The sequence below is a fragment of the Lissotriton vulgaris genome, chromosome 5 (genome assembly GCF_964263255.1).
Source record: "Lissotriton vulgaris chromosome 5, aLisVul1.2, whole genome shotgun sequence".
NCBI lineage: Eukaryota > Metazoa > Chordata > Amphibia > Caudata > Salamandridae > Lissotriton > Lissotriton vulgaris.
This window is the reverse complement of record NC_141693.1, coordinates 1,684,204,874-1,684,229,182: the sequence shown is the minus strand read 5'-3', so window position 1 is coordinate 1,684,229,182 and position 24,309 is coordinate 1,684,204,874. Positions and strand designations below refer to the sequence as shown.

At 43.8% G+C, this 24,309-nt stretch overlaps 1 protein-coding gene across 2 annotated transcripts in view; it reads left to right on the top strand.

Moving 5' to 3' along the window:
- Positions 1-24,309, top strand: part of TANC2 (tetratricopeptide repeat, ankyrin repeat and coiled-coil containing 2) — a 2,475,706-nt gene that overhangs the window by 2,042,291 nt on the left and 409,106 nt on the right. For both annotated transcript variants that reach the window (XM_086923824.1, XM_086923825.1), the window contains 3 exons: positions 19,302-19,533; positions 19,804-19,970; positions 20,946-21,553. In XM_086923824.1, coding sequence (XP_086779950.1) covers positions 19,302-19,533; positions 19,804-19,970; positions 20,946-21,553 — 1,007 coding nt within the window. The remainder of the gene's footprint in view (positions 1-19,301; positions 19,534-19,803; positions 19,971-20,945; positions 21,554-24,309) is intronic.

The following is a 24,309-nucleotide window of genomic DNA, read 5'->3' as shown; positions in this document are numbered from 1 at the left end:
TCGCAGAGCTACAATCCGTTCCGGGGTCTGCTCTTTCCGAAGGATCCAAGCCAGGAGCCGCCCCAACTTGTCCCCTTCCCTATGGAGACGCTGCCTATATTGGCCAAGAGTATACTTGTCAAGTCGGTCCAGAATATCATGAACCTTACCAAGGGCTGTATGCTCCTCCTCCCTCTGCAGGTCGTCAGGAGATGCAGCGGCTGGGACATTTAATAGTGCGTCCTCGGCCGCCTGTAGATCCTGTAGAAGCTGCTTCCGGACTCCATATGTGAGTCCCATGCAGGCTCCCTTCACCACCGCCTTTAGGGCCTCTCATTTGGTGGCCAGCGATAGGCCCCCCTCCTCCCAATTAAGGTCTACATAGTCACCGAGGGCCGTCTCCACATGCGCCTTCCCCACCTGGTCACGGAGGATATCCACCAGAAACCTCCAAGTGCGTGGGCGGGAAACCGGGGCTCCCCATCGTACCAGGCATGCCACCGTGGAGTGATCGGATAAAAAGCGCGCCTGGTGTGTCACCTCTATGGACTCAGGGCTACCTTGATGCAGAAAAAGATAGTCTAACAGTTCCAGCTGACCGCTTCTGTACGGGCCAGTGAAAGCGTGGACAGACTCAGTAACAGTACCTTTCTCGTTGCTGCTGGTACGTCGGTGCGGGCCGGTCGTGGGAACCGCCGTGGTGCAAAATAAAAGCGGTGCAGGGTGCTGTGCCCTCTCGATGCGGTGCAGGTAGCGGCTCGGTGACGATCGTCCAGACAGCATCGGTGAGACCAAGGCTTACTGTGCATGGTGAGGCAGTGCTCAATGTGGTGCTGACAGGTTGCAGCGCAAGCGACAGAGCAGGTTAGCGGGAGATGGCATCGGTCGGCCCAGACTGCTGTGTGGGATGAGGCACTGCGTCGTGAGACTTACCTGGGGTGACCCAGCCACGATGCGTTCATGGGTGTCGAAGTCAGTGGCGGCGGTGAGACCAGAATGTCAAAGTGAAGCGAAGCAGTGTGGAGTGAGTGTGGTGCCTACAGGTCCTGGTGCAAGCAGTGGCAAGGTGGTGGCGGCGGTGTCATTGAGACCAGGGTTGTGATGTCAGATGCGGACAGTGCCTTCTGCGGTGCGATCAGGGCACAGAGCCAGCGATGGAGTCGGTTGCGGTTCCCTTCTCTATGGCAACTGAAACAACGGTTCCAGAAGCGGTACCCAGAGGTTGGTCACGTCTTTGCAGTCCCTGAGACTTCAGAACAGGAGGCATGCTCTACTTCAAGCCCTTGGAGACACTCAGCACAAGTAAATACATTCCAGTCCAGTCTTTTCACTGCCCAAGGCAGAAACAGCAAATGCAGGCCAACCCAACAAAGCAACAACACAGCAAAGGGGCAGTACTCCTCCTGGCAGCTCTTCTAACTTTTCTTCTTGGCAGGAGCCTTGATTCCAGCGACTTCTAAAGTTCTGTGGTCTGGGCCCCAATATTTATACTCAAAATCCATTTGTTTTCTCAGCCAGAGAGTGTCTGTGCCTAGTCCAAACCAGTTCTGTACTCTCTGGTGCAGCTTCCTGGCAGGAGGTTGAGACAGAATTGTGGAAAGAAGACCAGGCCAATTCAGGTAAAAGGAAATCTAGCCCCCCCTACTCTAAAAGCAACCCAGGTCTATTCAGCCCAGCCCTGACTCATCCAGACTCTCTGGAGCCACTGCACATCCCCAACCCCTGTCCCTCCAAAGCCAGACAGTCAATCCACAAGCCTAGCAGAGCGACACAGGATGGCTAAACAAGAAAATACCTACTTTCTAAAAGTGGTATTTTCAAACCCAGAACATAAAAATCATCCTTACTAAAAAATGCATTTTTTACATTCTGATTGCAGGCATCCAGACTACTCGCTCTATCTTTTCCCAATGGGAAGTTATGCTTATAAGATGTTAAAAGTAAAACTCCCATTCTTTCCTATGGGACAGATAGTCTTACAGTGGTGAAAAAAGAAATATGCTGTAATTCACCACCAGGATATGTCACACACACCAGTATATGTTCTACCTTTAACATGCACAGCACCCTGCCCACAGGGGTACCTTGGGCCTGCCTTATGGATGACTTTTATGTAAGAAAAGTGTAGGTTAGGTCCTTGCAAGTGGGTGCACTTGCTAGGTTGACATGGCAGTTACAAACGGCGCGTAGACCCTGCAGTGGCAGGTCTGAGATAACTTTTCAGGGCTACTCCTGTGGGTGGCACAATCACTGATGCAGGCCCACTAGGAGCATTTGATTTACAAGCCCTGACACACTCAGTGCACGTTACTAGGGGCTTACCAGTAAATCAAGCATTCCAATCATGGAAACACCAATCCATATTAACAATTTTCAACAGGAGCATTTGCACTTTAACACTGAACTGCAGTGAGAAAGTTCGCAGAGACACTTAACCAGCAAAAACAGAGTAAAAAACAGAGTAAAAAAAAAAGGAAGTCAGAAAGCAAAAAGACAGGGGAAACACGCCAGATGCCAAGTCTAACATGTTCTAACACTATGCTCCTAGGTGACTGCAACATTCATGATGATAATCTAGCATATAAAGCAGGGGAACAACTAATTGAAACGATGTCCGACTTCAAACTAGTCCAAAACGTTGTTTACCCCACACATGTTGGTGGCCATACCATAGATGTAATCTACTCCAACCTTCCCTTACTTGAAATGGAAGAAATAATACCTTTTGCCTGGACCGACAACTATTTTATACCTTTTCATGTTAAACTTCCCCCTTCACAGGCTGTGAAAGCTAATATGGCTGAGCTTAACGCTCTTGGCATGCTATATTGACCTCAATCTGCTTTCACATGGAGATAGAACAGTCTGTCAACATCAGCACTTCATTGAATACTTTTTAATCCGATTTAAAAATGAAGTTTGACTTAATTGTGCCTCTAAAAACTCATAGCAGAACAAAAGCATCGCCCTCTGTGCCTTGCTTCTCTGCAGAATTAAAGGAAGAAAAAAGCAAATGTAAAAAATTTGAGAGGAAATGGCAGCAAAATGTTTCAGAAGGAGGTAAACTTGTTTATAAGTCTGCCTTAAAACAATGTAGGAAAAACATCCAGAAAGCGAAAGCCTGAATGTTTCCCAATCAGATTGGAGAAGATGACAATGCCCTCAGGGCCATATTTAAAATTGTAGATTCTTTCCTGAACCCAAATTCATGTAAACAACTAACCCCCACCTCTCAAGAATTTGTTGATAATCTATCTTGTTTTTTTTCAGAACGAACAAAGGGCTAGATGTATCAACATTACATTTTGCGAGTCCTTAATAGCGAATTTTACCAAATTCGCTATTAAGGACTCACAAAATGCAATGTATTTAGGTTTCGCATTGAAAATAGCGATTCTTATGCGTTCCTTATTTGCGACTCGCAAATTGCGATTCCATTGCTTCCCATTCATTTCTATGGGCCAAGAGGTCCATAGCAATGAATGGGAATTGCATGCGCAATTTGCGAGTATCTAATAGGTACTCTTAAATTGCAAATGCAATTTTAAGGGTGCAAGGGTTCCAAAAGGACACCCTAGTGCACCCCTGAAATGTGCATGTGTGCAACATGTGGCGCACATACATGCCCAAAAGTCATGTATGTGTGCCACATGGCACTTTGAAAAAGGCGAAAAAGTGAATTTTTCTAGGAAATCGCAAATTCCCATCAATTTACAATTCCTTAAAGCATTATCACAATTTGCGATGGCTACAAGAATAGCATTTAGGGAATCGCAAATTGCGATTCCCTAACTGCATTCACAAATCTGAAAGAAACGGGTTAGCATTAGATTCGTTACCTTAGAATATCCTCAGGCGTCAGACTGTATCCGGAAACTTTTGTGTAGCAGTACCCCTGCGCGTCGGTAGGCGTCGTCTGCAGCTCCGCGTCCTTCGACGTTGGCGCCGGGATGACCTCGTGGGAGTACTTAGACGCGGCCCTCGCGCGCTGACGTCAGTTCTTCTTTTTTCCGCGCCAGCAAGCGCAGGTCTGGAGAAAGTGGTACCCTTTAGTCACTTTTTGACTAAACTTATTCGATCCTTTTTGGATCCGTTTTGAGTCTACGACTCCATTGGTGCCGGTAGGGATGCACGGGTTCAAGCCCTGTGCCGACTGCAACAGACTGATGACGGTTACCGATCCCCATCGCCGGTGCCTACATTGCATGGGGCCCGACCACACTGAAAAGTTGTGCCCCGACTGTCGGGCCTTGACATCGAAGGCTAGGCGGGAGCTGTCCCGTAAGCGCCTCGAGCTCTGGCAGTCGGCCCTGCGCCGCTCGAGGTCCCGGTCCGGAAGGAGGTCGAGGGACCGGTCGGGGAGCCGGAGTCAACACAGCTCGGCGAGTCGACACCACTCGTCGGGCTCCAAGTCCTCAGGTAAGAGGCACAAGAAGGCAAAGAGGCGACATCGCTCTTCTGACTCCCCCCGACGCTCACATGACGCGGCGCGGGGTTCGGGTGACACCGCCTACGCGGCTCCGCCGCAGGCGTCGCGGCCTGCTCCAAACCCGCCGGTCCCTGGGCAGAACGCGACAACGGAAGAGATAGACGCCTTCCTCATGGCCATGAGGTCGCTCTCTCCGTCGGGTTCCTCGGCGCCTTCGGGCCAAGCGGCCCGACTGGGAGCCCAACCGGGCCGGGTGCTTTGGCCCCGGCGCCGTCGGGTGCTTCGGCCCGGCACCGTCGGCGACTTCGGTCCCGACGCCGCAGGGCCCCACAGGATCCGGGTCGCCGCTGGTCGACCTTGCGACCCCGCCGGCGTCGGCCCCTGGTGTCGTCCCCGCATGACGACTTCCCTGGTCCACCGCTCAGTCCGGATCCGGCGGCAGAAAGGCACCTCTCGACGCCTCATTCGGCGCCGGCCGAAGAGGAATTCTTTGAGGATCTTTGTCCATCCTTTATCCCTGAATTTCAGGACATGGACGACGAGGGAGACTGGGGGGGTCTGAGTACCCCCTGGCACGTGAGTGCCAGTCATATCAGGACTGGGCACAAGAACTATGGGAAGCCAGTGGCCTGGATACCTCCCCAGACACTGGTTTTGTCTCCCCTCCTACCATGGCTACGGAGGAGGGGGCTGCTTATAGTGTGGTGCTGATGAGGGAAGCCAAGGCCTTGGCTCTTGAGCTTCCCTTGGTCTAACATCCTCACAGTGGTCCTTATACCGCAGGTAAGCTCCCCAGAGCCTCTACTGCCGTTTAATGAGGCTCTCACAGACGTTCTGTTGGGCACTTGGTCCAGGCCCACTATAGGTCCCCCTGTAGATAGGAACGTCACTAGGCGCCACCGCCCAGCACCGGGCGACCCTAGTTTCTTGTCCAGCCACCCCACCCGTGAGCCTGGTTATCCAGGCCTCTACTTCCCAATCCGCATTCCCACCCTGCCTCTTGGGCCGTTACACCCACTCTTTGTGGGATACGGTTGCAACGGTGCTGCCATCGTTGCCTGGACAGCCAAGTCCGGAGAGATGGCTTCTTTGACCGTTCCGCCCTCCAGGACTTTCTGCTTTGTACATATATTTACAATACATAAAAATTCTTCACATCTCGCCCTGAATGAGCATAATGTGGAAAATGCTGCTAATCAAACATAATCACAGTAAATTCTGCAATGCACATCTCTTATCACATTATGCATTATCTTGCCCTGAATGGGCCTTATCAATTTCTTCACATTTAATTTTACACGCATATCAACCCACATCCTGTCCTTTTATTACATAATACTTAATAGACAAGCCACAGATATAGTCTAATGCTATTATGTATAAATCTTTCAAAGTGGAAAATGGATTTAGAGTTTAGAAACTTGATTTATATTTCAGATCTACCACAGCACAGATCTCTGTAGTAGTCTGCTAGCTCAAATGATCCTTAGGTGGAAAATTAATATTTTCACAACTGTTAAAATAAAAGCTTGAGCTTTTTGTTTAGCTGAAATCACTGTAAAAAACCTGATCTGACGATTGTCCTTACTGCATTTGGAATTGCCTGGAATGATTAGATTTTGTTTTGAAAAAGGTGAGGGGGGACAAAAGAGGAGAATAGTAACTGAGTGACTTTAAAAAGCAAAATATTTACAAGCTAAGGTATAAATTTTGACATTTAAATTAAGTGTTCATCATCACATCATGTTACCATTTTAATTTGAATAGTGGGTTGGCAAGTCTGAGCCATGGTCTGAAGCTTCAGTCGCTAAATCATGAAACGCATAAAGAGGTGGGGATCTGCTGTAAAAGGGGCTATGCTCTCAGAGTCTACAGGGCAAACAGGAATGGTCTTGGGGAAAAGGCCTGTGTGTGGTTGTTAAGGAGTGGGACACACATATTAATAAAAAAAAAACGAGGTAAATAAATTGGTTGATGCATTTAGAGAAGTTCTTTTTTATAGACACATATATGAGTAATGTTACTGATTAGAATACTAACTGGTAATACCACTGGACTGAATAATAAACACAAGTATCAAAAAAAGGAATAAAGGAACAAAGCCTGGGTGTAACTTTCTTTTTTAAGGAAACCCACATTTAAAGTAGTCATTCGGATATATGGGTTCCCAGATTGGGTGTGACATTTTTTTCTTCAATTTGCTGCAGCTCATAGAGGTGTGGCCATTCAGACAAAAATGGATAATGTGTATAGGTGATATCTGTTCTTGGGAATTTTGCCCGAATATTTTTATAGCTATTACAGCCCTATAGAGACGAATGTGAATCTTTACAAAAGCCTTGTATTTTATTAATGCAATGTACTGAATCTGTTATAATTGGAAGAGATTTCACTTATTTATGGATAGCTGAACTAGACTCCTGTTAGAACTTGGGGTTTCTAGTTGGCAATGGCTTATACCTTTGTCCAAATAGGGACCCTTGCTTCTAGTTAGAGTAAGGGGGCTACACTCATAAACAACCCCTTCTCAACCCTGTGATAGCTGCATGAGCAGGAAGGCTTATCTCAGAGGCAGGGTGTCAAGCATTTGTGAACACATACAGTAATGCAGTGAAACACTACAGATGGACACAACACAGGTTTTATAAAAATAAGTATTCTTTATATAGACTTAACACAAGACCCAAATGACAAAAATCCACAATATAGTATTAAGAAAACGACTTTAAGATGGTAGAAATAGCTTAGTTCACTTTAGATGGTAAATGCAACATGTTTCCCACAAAGTACCTTTGGATGCGTCACTCAAGATAAACAAAAGGTTCGCAGGGAGAACGATGCGTCTGTTCCTTGCTTTGGGGAGGCGATGTGTCTGTTCCTCAGTGCTTGCTCAAAGTAGGCGATGCGTCTGTTCCTTACCGGAGAGGAAGTGATGCGACGATCTCGTGGTGTGTCCTGGTTGCGATGCTACAAGATGGTGCCTCGATGTGATGCGACGATCTGGTGCAATGCGAGAAGATGGCACCCCTGATGCAATGTGACGACGTGCAGATGATGTGCGCACGCCCGACGGCCGTGTGGCAACTCTGTAACTTTGGAGCCACGACTGGCCCTGCAACACTCTTCTCCGGTGATGCGACGGCGACTTTTGCGGTGGTGACATGCTTCTCCGGGGATGCGGCGGCAAATAACTGCGATGAGAGACACGCTTCTCCGGTGATGTGATCCTTGCAGTGGCGACCCACTTCTCCGATGATGCAACTGCAACAGCTGCGGATGTGACACGCTTATTCTCGTTGAGTCGTGCTTCCAGCTCCAAACAACGCGCAGGATTCTGCAGACAGAGTTCCCAGCAAGGAAATTCAGGGGGTAGCTGGTGGTGAAGTCTTGTATCCCTGAGACTGCAGCAGGAGGCAAGCACAGTTCAAGCCCTTGGAGATTCTTCTTCAAGATGATGAAAGTTGCAAATAAAAGTCTTTCTCCTTTCCTTGACAATAAAGAAACCACACCACTGGAGGCCAACCCCAGCAATTACACACTGGCACAGGGGTAGTCAAAAACTCCTGCAGATTCTCTGGCTCTTCTCCTTGGCAAAAGGTTTGTCTTGATGTCCAGAAGTGATTTAAAGTTCTGGGGTCTGGGTACCCCTTTTTATACACACAAATCCTTTGTCTCTGACGGCAGAGAGCGTCTGTACCTAGTCCAAACAGTTCTGGGTGCATTCTGCCAGTGTACAACTTCTTTTTTTGTCAGTGTGGGCCATGGTCATCAGACGCACCACAGGAGGTGGAGCCAGCATTATTGTGGAAGGCAAGCACAGCCCTATTCAGGCCCAGGTGCTACTCCTCCCACCACTCCCAATGCAGGTAGGTCTATTCAGCCTAGTGCTGACTCACCCTGCCACCTGGAGCCACCGCAGCCACTCACAAACCAGACATGCAATACACAACCTAGCAGAGGCAGGCTGGATGGTTAGGCAAGAAAATACCTACTTTCTAAAAGTGGTATTTTCAAACACAGAATGTAAAACACAACTTCACTAAAATATGTATTTTATCATTCTGAGTTCAGGCATACTAAATTTGTTTTTCTACCATGTTCCCTGCGTCTGTTAGTATTATAAGATGTTATAATCAAACTGCCTATTCTGGCCTATGGGGACAGGTAGCCTTGCAATAGTGAAAAACGAAATTGGCTGTAATTCACTATCAGGACATGCCACACACATCAGGACATGTCCTACCTTTCACATCCAATGCACCCTGACCTAGGGCCTACCTTAGGGGTGGCTAACATGTAGAAAAGGGAAGGTTTAGGGACTGGTAATTGGGTGCACTTACCTAGTCGACATGGCAGTACTAAACTGCACACAGGTTCTGCAATGGCAGGCCTGAGACACACTTTACAAGCTGCTTCTGTGGGTGTTACAATCAGTGCTACGGTCCCCACGTTCTACCACCTTCCTAAACTGCATAAGTACTGCCATTATCCACCTGGAAGACCTATTGTGTCTTCAGTTAATGGTCTGACCGAACATTTGTCTATGTTTATTGATAATTTTCTGTTTCCCTTTGTAGCACAGCTCCAGTCATATACAAAAGACACTAAAGATTTTCTAAATAAGATTGCTAAAATCACCTGGGACTCTACCTACTTGTTAATAGTGTTGGACATTACGAGTTTGTACACTTGTATTAAACATGACCATGGCATGCATGAGGTCAGACACTATTTAGATCAATGGCAGCTACGCTATGCGCAGCACAACTTGATGTTACTTGTGTTTGTCGAGTTCTGTCTCACAAACTATATTTTTCTGTTTGAGGACCAGTTTTTCAGGCAAGTGTCAGGAACAGCGAAGGCACCTGCTTTGCCCCCAGTTATGCAAACTTGTTTGTTGACTTGTGGGAGGAGCAGGTGCCCAGGCACTATCGGGGACAGATCAGTGGAATGGTTGTACAATGGCATTGATATATCGATGACCTGTTCATTGTGTTGAAAGGGACGATGGACACGGCTCAGGGGTATATCGATATCCTTAATGAGAATGACTACAACTTACACTTCTCGCGTACCATTAGTCCAGTGGCAGTGGACTATTTGGACCTGAGGGTGTTTGTTGATAATGGTAGACTGCACACAGCACTTTTTCGCAAACCGACGGCTGGCAATTCATCTCTCTTTGCCAGTAGTATCCATCCGCCGAAGCTGATCCAGAGTATACCGTATGGTGAACTCCTCAGATTACGAAGAAATAGCTCTAGAGAACAGGACTTTGAGGCAGCCGCCTCGGACTGTATCACTAGATTCAATCTGAGAGGCTATGACAGAGGCTCACTCGAGAAGACACTTAAGAGGGTCAGAAAGATTCCTAGGGAAGAACTTCTCATAGACAAATCCAAGAAGCAGAACACCAAGAAGGAAGGTAAATTCTGCATGATTACCCCTTATTATTCCTCTGAGGCCAATCACCTCAAGAAGATGCTGAAAAAGAACTGGCATATTCTTCAAACTGATAATGTAATTAAGAATGATCTACCTGCATGCCCACTGATCACATTCAGAAAAGCCAGGTCCCTACATGATAAAGTGATACCGAGAACTATTACACTGAAAGATATGAAGGGTTTTTTCCCTTGCAGTAGATGCAAGGCATGTGCAGCTAGCAAAAGGGTCCTCACATACACTTTACCGGAAACAGTAAGATCTAAGGAAATTTTCAAGTTCATTACATGCAGTACACCGTACGCAGTTTACTGTCTGGTCTGCCCATGTGGCTTGCGCTACATAGGCAGTACCATACATCAGCTCAAAATCAGAATACTGGAGCATTTAAGAGGGATTGATAAAGCAGATCATGCATATCCACTCGCGCAGCATTTTGCTGAATTCCATCAGGGTGACAGGAGCAAGCTGCAGTACTTTGGCTTGGATTTTATTCCCGTTAATATCAGGGGTGGTGATAGACTGCGTAAGCTACTCCGTCTAGAATCTAGCTTACCCGTCGCGCGTTGCTGCGATCTCAGAAAAAAGGAAATTCAAGGAAACTCGTTATGATAACATTAAATTTGTATTGTGTCATTGTTATTGAAACTTATTCATTTTATTTTGGTAAACAATTTTAAGTGTGGTTTGAGCAGTGTGTCCTCGATTGGCTTCCATTCTTGATTGTGGTTGCTCTCCTGTGTTTATCGAGCGGGCTTGAGCAGTGCGTAATTGATCGTTTTCCAATCTTGATTCTCTTTGCTCTCCTGTTTCATTCGAGCGGGCTTGAGCAGTGCGTAATCGATCTGTTTCCAATCTTGATTCACGTTGCCTGTTCGTTTGAGAAGAATGTGCTTGAGCAGTGCGTACTCGATCGGCTTCCAATCTTGATTCTCTTTGCTCGTGCGTTTGAGAATTACGGGCGTTTGTATTCGAATAGCATTACGGGCTTGATCAGTTTGTATTTGAACAGCTTTTAATCTTGCTTCCCGTCGCTCGTCTGTTTCTGAAGCTCGTAATGACTTTTACTTTTGTGCTTCTGATGTAGATTGACCAATCGATTTCCGTTTGGGGGTCATAACTGTCGACGATACTCGCAAATTCGCTGTCTATTTCAGTATTCTAAAGATTATGAGGGCCCTGGGGGTTCGATTTTTAAAAATGTTTTTGACAGAATCCTTCGCGGGAGTGTACTCGACAACTTCTTAAAGTTTCATGGCGATCGGATGAATGGTGTAGTAATACATAAAGGACAAACAGACATACTTTCGTTTTTATATATATATAGATTTATCAACAAAATTTCAGAGGGGCCTTAATAGTGGAGAGGAGTTTTCTGTCCATTTGGGGAAGTAGTATAATATTTCCTCCCGTCTCGATCCGATTTACCTTATGCTGTTTGTCCTTTTACAAGAAGCATTGAACGACTGCATTTTATACTAATATAATGCTTATGACTTGAATAAGTATTTTAAGATGTATATGATTACATGTATATATGCTGTAAGTTATCTTGATTGCCTTTAAAGAAGCACTGAATGATTTGATACTACATTAATATAATACTTATGAATTGAATTAGTATTTTAAGGTTTATGAGATTAATTGTGCATATGCTGTGGACTATTTTTATTGATTTATATTTTCGCAGAAATTTTGTGTTATTAGTTTTCAAGTAAGGGACATAAGCCGATCCACGGCAAGACTGTGTTCTGACACCCCTTTACCTTGTGTAAATATGGATGAATTGTGTTGCCGATTCACAGTGTCATAGGACTCTTTTTAGCCATTTTTAGCGCGTTTATTCAAATGTATTGAATGTTGATGTGCTTTGTTTATGCAACGTTGAGAATTCCAAAATGGAGCTCATGATGTGCATAGGGGTGATTGTCCCTTCTTGATGTCTATACATGCTTGAAACTTTATTAGCATGCCACACCTTCGGTGTCATGAACACCGACTAAGGCTACACGCTGAAACACGTTTGTTCGAGCAGTAAGAAAATAAAGAAATCTGCAAACGCCCCCTGTGAGTGCGGTAATTTTTTTGAAATAACAAGGGATTTCAGTATATATATATATATATATATATATATATATATATATATATATATATATATATATATATATCCTCCAATTTGGCTCCGTTTTACAATCCTCTGGCGCTCTCCTCACCGGTGCTAATACTCCAAAGCAGAGCCCTGCTTTAATTTATACGAACAAATCCCTTTCCCACGGGAAGGGGAATGAGTCAGCACTCACAGGTTTCAAGTTTCCCAATTTTCTTTTATTCCGTTGTCAATTTCTCCAAACAGTAACACAAACCAACGCGTTTCGCAACAGCAGTTGCTTGATCACGGTCGATTGCTAATGTGGATACTCCTCCTATATGTTTGAGGGACCCGCCTTGTATTTACGTTTATTTCCTGTTAGCCAACAGGAAGTAGCTGGGAAATGTAGTTTACATAAAAATATTACGTTAAATAAACGGTGAGATCGTGAGATATGGTTAGAACAAACAAACAGGTGATGAGAAATTATACAGTGCCTGTGTATATGTGTCATTGCTAGAATATTGCCATTACATCTCTGTAATTTCGTTACTTTGTATTCCACGGGAATAAACGCCAAAAACAAACCAACATTGTAGATTAACATATCGCCCTCTAGTGGGCAAACTCTGTACTTCCAAATAAGTTATTACCAATAAAGCCCTCCAGTGGGCAATTGTATGCGCCCCGTTTCCTTTTCATTACATCAATTATCCGATTTCTAGCATACACCACTTATAGTTTACTATTCTTTTTATATAGCCATCACCTTCAATTAGTTCCTTAAGATAGTTTTGTCTCACACACCATTTATCCTTTTGAGTTACTTTCAAAGTCCCATTGTCCATCTGAATAATTATTTAAGTCATTGCTTTCTCTATTTCAAACAAAAATCTGTTATTTTAACACAACACTCCATCAGTCCCTCATAAGTGTACATACAGTTCCTCACTCTGATTAAGGCCCCAGGGGGTCATAGTGCGGAAGTTTAGGATTTGTCGCGACTCCCTGCATCTTAGTTGTTTTTCCTGATCCTCTCCTCTTTCATGTGGCAAGATACATTCCAGGGCATGTGTCTTTAGTAATGTCCAATCGCTGTTGTGTGTAGTTTCCATGTGTTTTGCGATTGCATTACTACGATCTTTATTGTTTGTTGCCCTTTATTGTTTGTTGCCCTTATAACTTATAAGGGCAACAAACAATAAAGATCGTAGTAATGCAATCGCAAAACACATGGAAACTACACACAACAGCGATTGGACATTACTAAAGACATATGCCCTGGAATGTATCTTGCCACATGAAAGAGGAGGGGATCAGGAAAAACAACTAAGATGCAGGGAGTTGCGACAAATCCTAAACTTCCGCACTATGACCCCCTGGGGCCTTAATCAGAGTGAGGAACTGTATGTACACTTATGAGGGACTGATGGAGTGTTGTGTTAAAATAACAGATTTTTGTTTGAAATAGAGAAAGCAATGACTTAAATAATTATTCAGATGGACAATGGGACTTTGAAAGTAACTCAAAAGGATAAATGGTGTGTGAGACAAAACTATCTTAAGGAACTAATTGAAGGTGATGGCTATATAAAAAGAATAGTAAACTATAAGTGGTGTATGCTAGAAATCGGATAATTGATGTAATGAAAAGGAAACGGGGCGCATACAATTGCCCACTGGAGGGCTTTATTGGTAATAACTTATTTGGAAGTACAGAGTTTGCCCACTAGAGGGCGATATGTTAATCTACAATGTTGGTTTGTTTTTGGCGTTTATTCCCGTGGAATACAAAGTAACGAAATTACAGAGATGTAATGGCAATATTCTAGCAATGACACATATACACAGGCACTGTATAATTTCTCATCACCTGTTTGTTTGTTCTAACCATATCTCACGATCTCACCGTTTATTTAACGTAATATTTTTATGTAAACTACATTTCCCAGCTACTTCCTGTTGGCTAACAGGAAGTAAACGTAAATACAAGGCGGGTCCCTCAAACATATAGGAGGAGTATCCACATTAGCAATCGACCGTGATCAAGCAACTGCTGTTGCGAAACGCGTTGGTTTGTGTTACTGTTTGGAGAAATTGACAAAGGAATAATAGAAAATTGGGAAACTTGAAACCTGTGAGTGCTGACTCATTCCCCTTCCCGTGGGAAAGGGATTTGTTCGTATATATATATATATATATATATATATATATGTATACACATACAAGCATGGAATATCTATTCTTCCTTTACTAACTCCATTCTCACCCTCTGCGGGGAAAACTATCTAACAATGAAGTTTATTCCCATGCACAATATCACCGAAAGGAGGAGTCACCTACCTGGTAACTGAAAAGACTTCTTTGAAGAAAAACAACTTGCAAACATCCGGAACCAACACTAGATGGCAGGAGTATGCAAAGCATGTGAATCTACAGCTCTACATGCCAAGAACAGAGGCTTACTGGGTAAGTAACATTTTCCTTTCCTCTAGTGAATTATTAAACAATAGAACTGTAGGTTAGTATTCTTATGAAGAATACGAGCATACAGGGAGAATGTTAGCTTGGATAGCAAAGGCCAAATCTAATCAGAATAGGACTTGATATCTTAGATCTGCTAAGCAACTTGCTACTAAGCAAGATCATCCTTTATGAGCATTATAGATCTATCTATCAAGCAGTATACAATGTTAATGACAAATTAGTTAATATATTGACAATAGTAAGATCGCTAAGTGAACACAGGAAAAGTTACAAGAAATTATTAAACCCATTCGGGTGGCGTTGTGGCAGGCCTAATTAGCTTAGCTAGTGCTTAAGGCTACGGAAATGAAAGAATCCCATCAGAAGTTTATAAGAAGATAAGTTATGAAGTGAAATTCAAGGGGGGCGGGGGCAATCCCCGATTATTTTTTTGAAACCACAATAGTAAGGCTTTTAAAAAAGGTTGTTGAACAGGATGACCAAAATTCTTATAGACCTTTCTGAACAGTGCTCGAATTTTCCCTTCATTGCTTTAGCTGCCAAATCTAGGTTGCCCACTAATGGCATGAACGGGGGAGGGGAAAGTGGCCAATTTTCAATTTCTTCAGTGTAGGCGTTAACATTTCTGAGACATAGCATCCTAAGGGGCTTCCTCTTTTCGCTGGCCTGCCACTGCTTACATGTGGATCCAGTGACACACAGTCTCATAAAAAGACCACTCGAATACGATCTACAAATGTGCCGTGAGGTAACAATTTCAGATGTCTGGTAATCAACGCCCCCATAAGCCTCTATTCACTTTCGGTATTTTCCATGAAATCCATGGCTTCTTACCCCCTATTCAGCGGGGCAACTATACCTTTTTTGACAAATTTCACCAGGTGTGTCTGAAAGACGTAAAGTAATCGAGGTAGTAGGTTCTGCTTGACGGCAATTTCAACCCCCCCCCCCACAATAAAAAATTGGTTGCGATATTTATGTAAGTCATTAGTAATAGTATTTAGCAACCTCAGGTAGTTAGCGGCATTTAGTAAGAGGTACTTTGGTGTTCTATATATCCCCATATTTTTAATTTTTTGGTTGGCCCATCTCAGTGAGATCAGCCTTCAACTTCGAGAGGTATGCACACACCAATCATCCCAGCATCACAGAGTTTCAAGATTCGCTTTAAAGCTAGGGAGTTTCACGAAGAATTCCAGAATTTCCATAGCTTTTGTGACCAGTTGCTCTGGTTCTACTAGTGCAAGTAGGACCTCGTCAGCAACTAGGGGCCCGATGTAGGTAAATCTAATTTACCACTTCTAAAATACCGAATCATACCGATTCGGTATTTAAGAAGTGGTAAATTAGAGGAGGGGAAATTTAGGTAATTCTGATTCAGTAAATACCGAATCTGTAAGATTCAGTATTTACCGATTCTGTAAATACCGAATCGGTATCCCCCATTGATTCTTATGGGCCTTGAACCCCTTAGGAATCAATGTGGAATACCGAATCGGTATTTACCGATTCGGTAATTACCTATTCTTGCAAGGGTGCAGGGGGTGTCACTTTGACACGCTCTGGCACCCCAATTACAGGCTTGTGTGCCATGTGGGATACATACATGCCCGATGGGCATGTCTGTGTGTCACATGGCACAGGTGTGCATGCACAAATGTGCATGCACACCTGGAATCGGTATTTTACCACCCAATTGGATTGGGTGGTAAAATACCGATTCTTAAAGCCCTGTGGCACTCTAACATGTGCCAGCTACATCTGCATTTACAGAATCGGTATTTTACCGAGTCTGTATTTACCAATTCGGTAATTTTACCGAATCGGTAAATACAGAATCGGTAAAATACCGATTCTGTAAATGCATGCCCTACATCTGAAAACCCTAATACCGGTCGGAAACGGACAAAATCGGCCGTTTCCGACCTGTATTAGGGCTCCTACATCTGGCCCTTGGTGTATTTAGCGGTGGTCATCCCCAAAGGCATCCATTGTATATCTGGATGTTGTCTAATAATGGCCACTAGAGGCTTGAATGCTGGCAAGTAGAAATGGTAAATGGGAGCATCCCTGCTGTGTTGTCCAATTCTGCTGAACTTTCTCCAATCCAAGCCATTTAACTAGCCCCATGACTATTGACTAGTTGCAGTTAGCTTCAATCCAAATGATAATTTTAGGACCAAGGCCACTCGCCATCAGCATCTGGAAAAATAATGACCTGTTGACCCTATCTAAAACCTTTTCCAGTGACAGGAAAGCAAGAGGAATTCTTCTGGAGTTAGCTTTCTCAATCAAGTGGAGGGGTAGCCGGATTTTATCTGCTGCTTTCCTCAGTGGTATAAATCCTGATTGATCTGGTCTGTAAGACAGGGTAAGTTTGGGATTAGCCTATTGACCAAAACTAGGAGAGCTATAGGCTGATAAACCTCACACTTATTCAGTTGTTTCCTATTCTATGGACCAGGGTAATGTTTTCCATCGAGCACATAACCTTTCAAGAGCGCAGGAAGGAATTAAACAGTCTTACTCAACATGGGGCAACTCCAGTTTGAAGTCATTCCTTACTGGAAAAAGAAAAGCTGCTTTTCAGGCATGAGGTACCAGATACCAACATGGCTGCTGAGGGAGGGAAGTAACCTACCTGTCCTGCATGATGTATGAGCATCTAGGAAGAGTTGGAAGCAGTAAAACCCTGATGCTAGTGGGGTATGCCGTAGGATGAAGGAGATTGATCTGTGTGCCCCAGGTGTCGGACTCTCCTGGTTGTGGTTCCAGATGGGAATTGAGAAATCGGATTTGCTCATTGCTGCTACGTCAAGAACTGCATCAACTGCAGCTAGACCGTACTGATGTTCGCTACGGCTCATCTTATGCTTGTGTGATCTGAATAACTTTGACCCTGGCTCATCCCATGCCACTGTGACCTAAAGAATGGCTTGGCTACCTGGCGTGCTACACCCTGAAATAGCGCCATGAAGCGGGCCCGACTGAAAGTCTAGCTACCAGAAGTGGATAGGATTGTGGCCATGATGAGATCCACACTGTGAGGCTGCCACAACTCCTTGTTACCTGAATCTTCGACTCAGAGGTCCTCAGACATCCTCTCCTGCCGCTCCTCTTTTTGACCTCACTAACTTGAATAAATGTTGCACTGCTCTTTCTCATTATCCTAAGAGAGTCAAGTGGTAGAGATGAGTAGTTGCTTATCCAGTTTGGGGTTCAGTAGTACTGTGGCCCCAGGACACCAGTAGTGATTAACTCTAATTTATTGTAACTTGGGCCCAGTAACCCTGACTGCCACTTTAGAATAAAATAAATCGTCTTCCAGGAATATGTCAATATATGCGGAAGCACACAGTGTCACAGCCAGTAGGGTCTAATTCCTTTGGGAGGGAATACATAGACTGAAAAAATATTCGCAGAATATAAAGTCCGCCTTGATTTCTAGGTTCCTTCTTGTACAGTAATTTGGGTTGTCAATCTAGTCTCAGCATCTTAGAGTAGTGTGCATGTTGGCTAGTTCGCTGGGTGATGTGGAAAAGGGAGAGCTGTAGTTAGGCCTGCCTAACGAGGAATCTCTTAAGCAAAATTGTTTTGAATTCCAAATTTGAAGAATCTTAGGGATGCGGTTTCACATTAGGAAGGAGTAGCAGGTTCCAGATTCTTGGGATGTTGCCCCAGGTGGGTTTTTACAACGTTTGATGTTTCCTGAATATTGGTATTTTGAAATACAATTTCTCATATATATGTGTTTCTGGAGAAGGTGGGTTGGTCAGGGAAATGAGGTGTATTATTTTATAGGTACTTCATGCATTATTGAAGCCATTCCGGCCTGTTAAGGAGAGCTTTTTAAAGGAGATCAACAGCTGAGCTGGTGCATGTTGGGGAGGCTTGCATGAGGCCAGTCTGCACTTGAGAAAGGGTGTAGTCGTGTTTTCTATTGTTCTTTGTATTTATTTCATGGTGGAGATTTAACTCCTGTTAAGCTTTTTCTGCTGTATGAAACACTGACCTCTGAGCTCCCTATTACAATTTGCAAACCACTGTCTGGGAGAAAAGCTCTGCACCTGTGAACTTCTGTTAACACGAAGCCGCAGCACACTGGAAGCACTGTGTAGCTATAAGTTGATACCAAAGGAAAGAGGCATACACATTCAGATCCATTTTCCGTGCAGAATTATTCACATATTTCTCAATTGCATAGGATTTAACCTTGCCATTTACCCACTGCTCTGAACAGGTGGTCGATGGGAGTAGGTGCAGGTAGGGGATGGGGGGGGGGGCGAAGTGGCAGATTGAAGGGAAGGATGGCGCCTGCCAAAGTAGAGCATTACACAATCTACCCAGACCTTAGAAGAGGGTTGGGCGGAAATCAGGACCAGTCTGCACGTGCAGCCCAATCCCAAGGTTCTCCAGCCTCTAAAATTGGGCTCTCACTCCAGGAAAACCAGGCAGGCGTGATCGGGCAGAGGGATAGCCAATCAGGGGAATCTGCGCCATTTCACTCTTAATTGATCCCCAAGTCTTAAAAGAAAAAAATGAATGCTGACTTTGTTAGGCTGCGTATTACATTCTCATTAGAAGGCTAGAGTGGCCGAAAGCATTGTCTTGAATTATTTCTATGTGTGGAAAAATAACTCTTGTCGTATCGAGCTCAATGAGATGTCTGAGTTTTGACTGCCTTATATTACTTAACAGTATTTAATAAATAGAGGTTATACAAAATGGTCTTTGCTAGGGATGTTTCACAGTGAATAGATGGCTTTTCTGCATGTTAAAAAGTAATTCCATGAGGTCTATTGTTGAAATGCTTTGTAACAATGCTATAAAAAACATGTTATACTAACATTTCTTTTCCTTGGTTTCCGACAGGTTGTTGCCTATCATTACTGCCAAGCAGACAATGCATACACATGCCTGGTGCCAGAGTTTGTACACAATGTTGCAGCCCTGCTATGCCGCTCTCCGCAGCTGGTGGCCTACAGGGAACAGTTGCTGCGTGAGCCTCACCTTCAGAGCATGCTCAGCCTACGCTCTTGTGTGCAAGATCCTATGGCTTCATTCAGGAGAGGAGTGCTTGAGCCTCTGGAAAACCTTCACAAAGGTAAGACGATCATCATGCAATCAGTGTGAGGCACAGTTGGTTATTGAGGAGTAGACAGTGTGAAATCTGCCTAAGACCCACTGATGCTGGGAATTTCAAAATTCTGTCTACCACTAATAAGTTGTAACTTGTGTTGGAAGGCTTCCAACCCTATTCAAATAGTTTCTCCCCGCTGCCTGCCCCAAAAATTAAAATCATGTCATGTGCATGCAATAAAGGCAATTACATGTTTCTGTTATTGAGCACTTATATGCTTTCTTCTGCTTGCAGATAGGAAGATTCCAGATGAAGATTACATTATTCTGATAGATGGATTGAATGAAGCAGAGTTTCACAAACCTGATTATGGTGACACAATAGTGTCTTTTCTAAGTAAAATCATTGGAAAGTTCCCCCCTTGGTTGAAGCTGATAGTCACAGTCAGGACTACTCTCCAGGTACCATGTGGAAAATCATATTTTGCATGCTTTCCCCAACATTGGTATTTCTATAGTTTGGGTGTATCTCTAGTTTTTTATGATACGTTCCTTAATTAATAATACAAAATAAAAATGTTTGCCCTTATTTAGCAGGGTATGCCCAGACATGGGTCCCTTGCTCTTTTTGCCACAGGATTCAAGCTAACCTGGCTGATGAAGAGTTACCCCGAAACCGGTCCCAGGATGCTTGTTTCCGCTTCAGGGAAGACCTAGTTTGGCAGTTCAGGCTGGCCTGTTCCCATGAGGCACTGGGTCAAGACAAATTTGCATATTGCTGGGTCTGAAGTAAGGTGGCGAAGTGAGCTAAAGAACGATGTGGATTCAACCCAGATCTGTGACTGGGGATTGTCTGAAAAGTCTCAGTGCTCCCTCCATCATCTCCTTGTGTTTGCTTGTTCACCCTAAGTTGGCACTGCATGCGCAGACATAGGTCCCTTGCTCATTTTGCCACTGGATTCAAGCTAGCCTGGCTGATCAGCGGTGTTACCCCGAAACCGGTCCCAGAATGCTTGTTTCCTGTTCAGGGAAGACCTGGTTTGGAAGTTTGGGCTGGACTGTTCCCACGAGGCACAAGGTCAAGACTGATTTGCATACAGCTGGGTTTGGACTGAGGTGGCAAAGTGAGCCAAAGAATGATGATGGGTTCAACCCAGATCTGTGACTGGGGGGTGAGTGTCTGAAAAGTTTCAGCGCTATGTCCATCATCTCCTTGTGTTTGCTTTGGTCTGTCAATACTTTTTAGATGTGAAGAAGCCTCCCAAAGGGAGTTTCCCTTGATGCCGTAATGCAAATAGTTTCATTGTTGTTGTCGTTGAGACACACAGGATAACTAATTTAGATTTGTTAATAAATGTGATGGTTGTTCTTGCCATTGAGATACATAGGATAAATAATTGAACTGTATTGCTAAAGTTTTTTTTCCTCATATTTCAGGAAATCACCAAATTGCTGCCCTTCCACAGGATCTTTCTCGATCGTCTGGAAGAAAATGAAGCCATAGACCAGGATCTGCAGGCTTATATCCTGCATCGAATCCACAGCAGCTCTGAAATCCAAAATAACATCTCCCTCAATGGCAAAATGGATAACACAACATTTGGCAAACTGAGTTCTCATCTCAAGACCCTAAGCCAAGGGTCATACCTGTACCTGAAATTAACTTTTGACCTCATTGAGAAGGGTTACCTAGTACTGAAGAGTTCCAGCTATAAAGTTGTCCCAGTGTCCTTATCTGAGGTTTATCTACTGCAGTGCAATATGAAGTTTCCTACACAGTCTTCCTTTGACCGTGTCATGCCTCTTCTAAACGTGGCTGTGGCCTCTTTGCATCCTCTGACTGATGAGCATATTTATCAGGCCATTAATGCAGGCAGTGTAGAGGGTGTTTTAGAGTGGGAGGACTTCCAGCAGCGGATGGAGAACCTTTCCATGTTCTTGATAAAACGCCGGGACATGACTCGTATGTTTGTACACCCTTCCTTCCGGGAGTGGCTGATCTGGAGGGAGGATGGTGAAAAGACAAAGTTCCTTTGTGACCCCAGGTAAGCATTTCCCTAACTTTTGTTCAAAACTTCCATATGGTATACATGCTTACTTATGCACTAAACATCTAAACACATTAACACGTTTTTAAATATAGAACATGTTTATTTTCTTCAGTTTTTCTCTATATTTTTAAATTTCTTTGTACAGTCCAAAATATTTGCCCTGGCAAGAAGGACCTTAATGATTTTCTAAAGTCACTGAAGATAGTTTGGAACTCTTATGTATCATTGCCTCAGCACATGCCTCTAGACGTTGCTATCGTTAGTAATCACACATTGGATCCCATAATTACCTCTTAGTGGAATTTGACTAATAATGCCTGATGTAATGGGCGTTATCCATGTATTTAGGCTGGCTGACCAGGACCTTCTCATAAAGGCCAACCATTATTAACAAAATATCTAGCCTTTCCAAATATGCATCAACAACTTAAGGTATAAAGTGTTAAGGCCTACGAGATGCTACAACCTAACCTACCTACGCCAGTTGGTACAGTCTGGGTCTTGGGAGAGATACTGCTAACATAATTTGATCACTTCTCTGGTTGCAGGCATGTAGATATCTTGATTAGGCACATGTATGGGCTGTATTTATTGCCACTGCTATAGTTATCTCCAGAGCCCTATAACATTACCTTATGGTATATATTTTGTTTCTGCTAGCCTTTAGAGCCTTTTGAGTAATTATTTTTAGCTGCCTCAGCTTATTCTCCAAACATGACAAACAGCTGCTATATACTTGTAAAGTTTTTAATGAATATTACATGGGCGTATTTCTGTATGAATGTGTCTTCAGTGGCATAAACCCAGCAAAAGAGCACTTTACCTGATCAAGGTTTTACAGTGGGTAAATGCAAGAGAGGGGGTAGCATGAGCACAGCGCCAAGGGCAGGGATGAGGGGAACTGAGAATATTCATAGAAGATGAAAGCAACAACAAGCTTGTGCAGTCTTCTCAGTGCTCAATCAGAGTGAGATATCATGGGAAATGTTATCTTTATATCCAAGGAGTGTAGATTATATTTGGTTCTGTATTTTTAAACTAGGGAAACTCATTCTGCAGTTGCTGTAGTTATTTTGCTGCAACAAAATGACAAGTACTAGCTTGTCCCACCCTCATTCTTTAGTCACAAATACCTACTTTGTCTTTAAAGGTTCTCTTGGTTATTCACTGCATCAAATACTGTATCTGGTATGGATGTTACTTACAAGAAGAGCAAGAGAGTGAACAGACAATTTGACCTGGCACCAGATGTGCATCCCTTTTGAAACATGGAATAGTTTAGGTCAATTTGTTAGCTGCCGTTGTGACATTATCTCACTCTCCTGTTTCCTTCCGGAATTAAGTTATAATTGATTTAAATTATATAATTTACCAAACATTAGAGTTTTTTCTTCAGAGCGAAGAACTGTGGCACATGCCCTGGGACAGGTGAGATGAATCAGAGAGGCAATTTATCAAAAGACATTTAGACACCAAGTAAAACGGCTATGACTGGGTAATAGGCTGTAGTGGCTTTTCAAAGATGAGGACACAGGAGTCAAAGGCGAAACTATTAGCATCTCAGCCTATTTCCTTTCACTTTGAAATGTCTTGCTGAAAACTATGACCACTGTTTGATCATCTTCAGGGATGATAATAATGCAATATCATCCATCTTGACAGCGATGCATTGCTTTGTCTTGCCAGCATCCTTGTGATGTGCTTCTTGTCCGTGGAGCATAATAACTTGATTAGATTCAGTCAGAGCATCAGTAGTCCTATAGCTGTTCCCAACAAGGTCATCTATTAGCTGAAACACAATCCTCCCAAGGCAGGTGTTTTGCAGCAGTAACATGGGTTAGTCATCCTTCGGTTTCTGCACCCCGGCTCCAACCCTTTATCATCACCCTTTTTGCCTGTACTGTTGATACGATATGTTTGCCAGGGCACACTGCTATCTGCCATACAGCACAACAGGAAACCCTTTCTCTTGCAGCAACAGCACGCTCTGACCACCAGCAACACTACGCACAGCAAGCCCAAAGCAGAGTGCTGCATTGCATCCATTAAGAGTTCCATACTATCCCAGTGAGAGGAACTGTCACAGTACAGAGCAGCCTGCACACACACTGATAATATCCCACATGACTTCAACAGGGCACATCAAAAGGGCAAAGTCGTTTAAGAGATGAGACTGCAGCCCCCGCTTTTGAAGTAGTGTTGTGTTCCTATTTCTAATTCAGTGCCACTTCCTGCATGCTCCTCATCATTCCCAGCAGTGTCCTTGATTGCCTCATCGTCCTTTGCATCATCGCAATGGTAGGTACTGCCTGAAGTATTGTTCACTGTCTATGAAAGGCTGATGGGAAATATAAGTTGAGTGTCCATTATCTGGAGATGCATTCTGGAGTATTATTACCAGATAATGAGAGCAACCAAATGTATGTTTTACGCTCACTAGATGTATGACTCTTCTCTTTGCCGTCCTTTATCGATTAGAGTGCCCTAGCAATCTAACTCTTCCCAAAATCGAACCTGTTTACACTCTTCTAAGTACAACATTATAGAGTTTACAGTTTCACAAATGATATGTATAATTAAAACACATAGACATTTTAATTTAGAGTGCAGCAGTCATTAACAGCACTAAGTTGTGCAATGTGTGATGTACATTATGTGATGTGGCATCGTTTCGGTCAAAACATGTTATATGGTGGAAAAGTATATGGTTGGTGAATTAATGTTAGGTGAATAGGCAGGGGTTTGAGCTA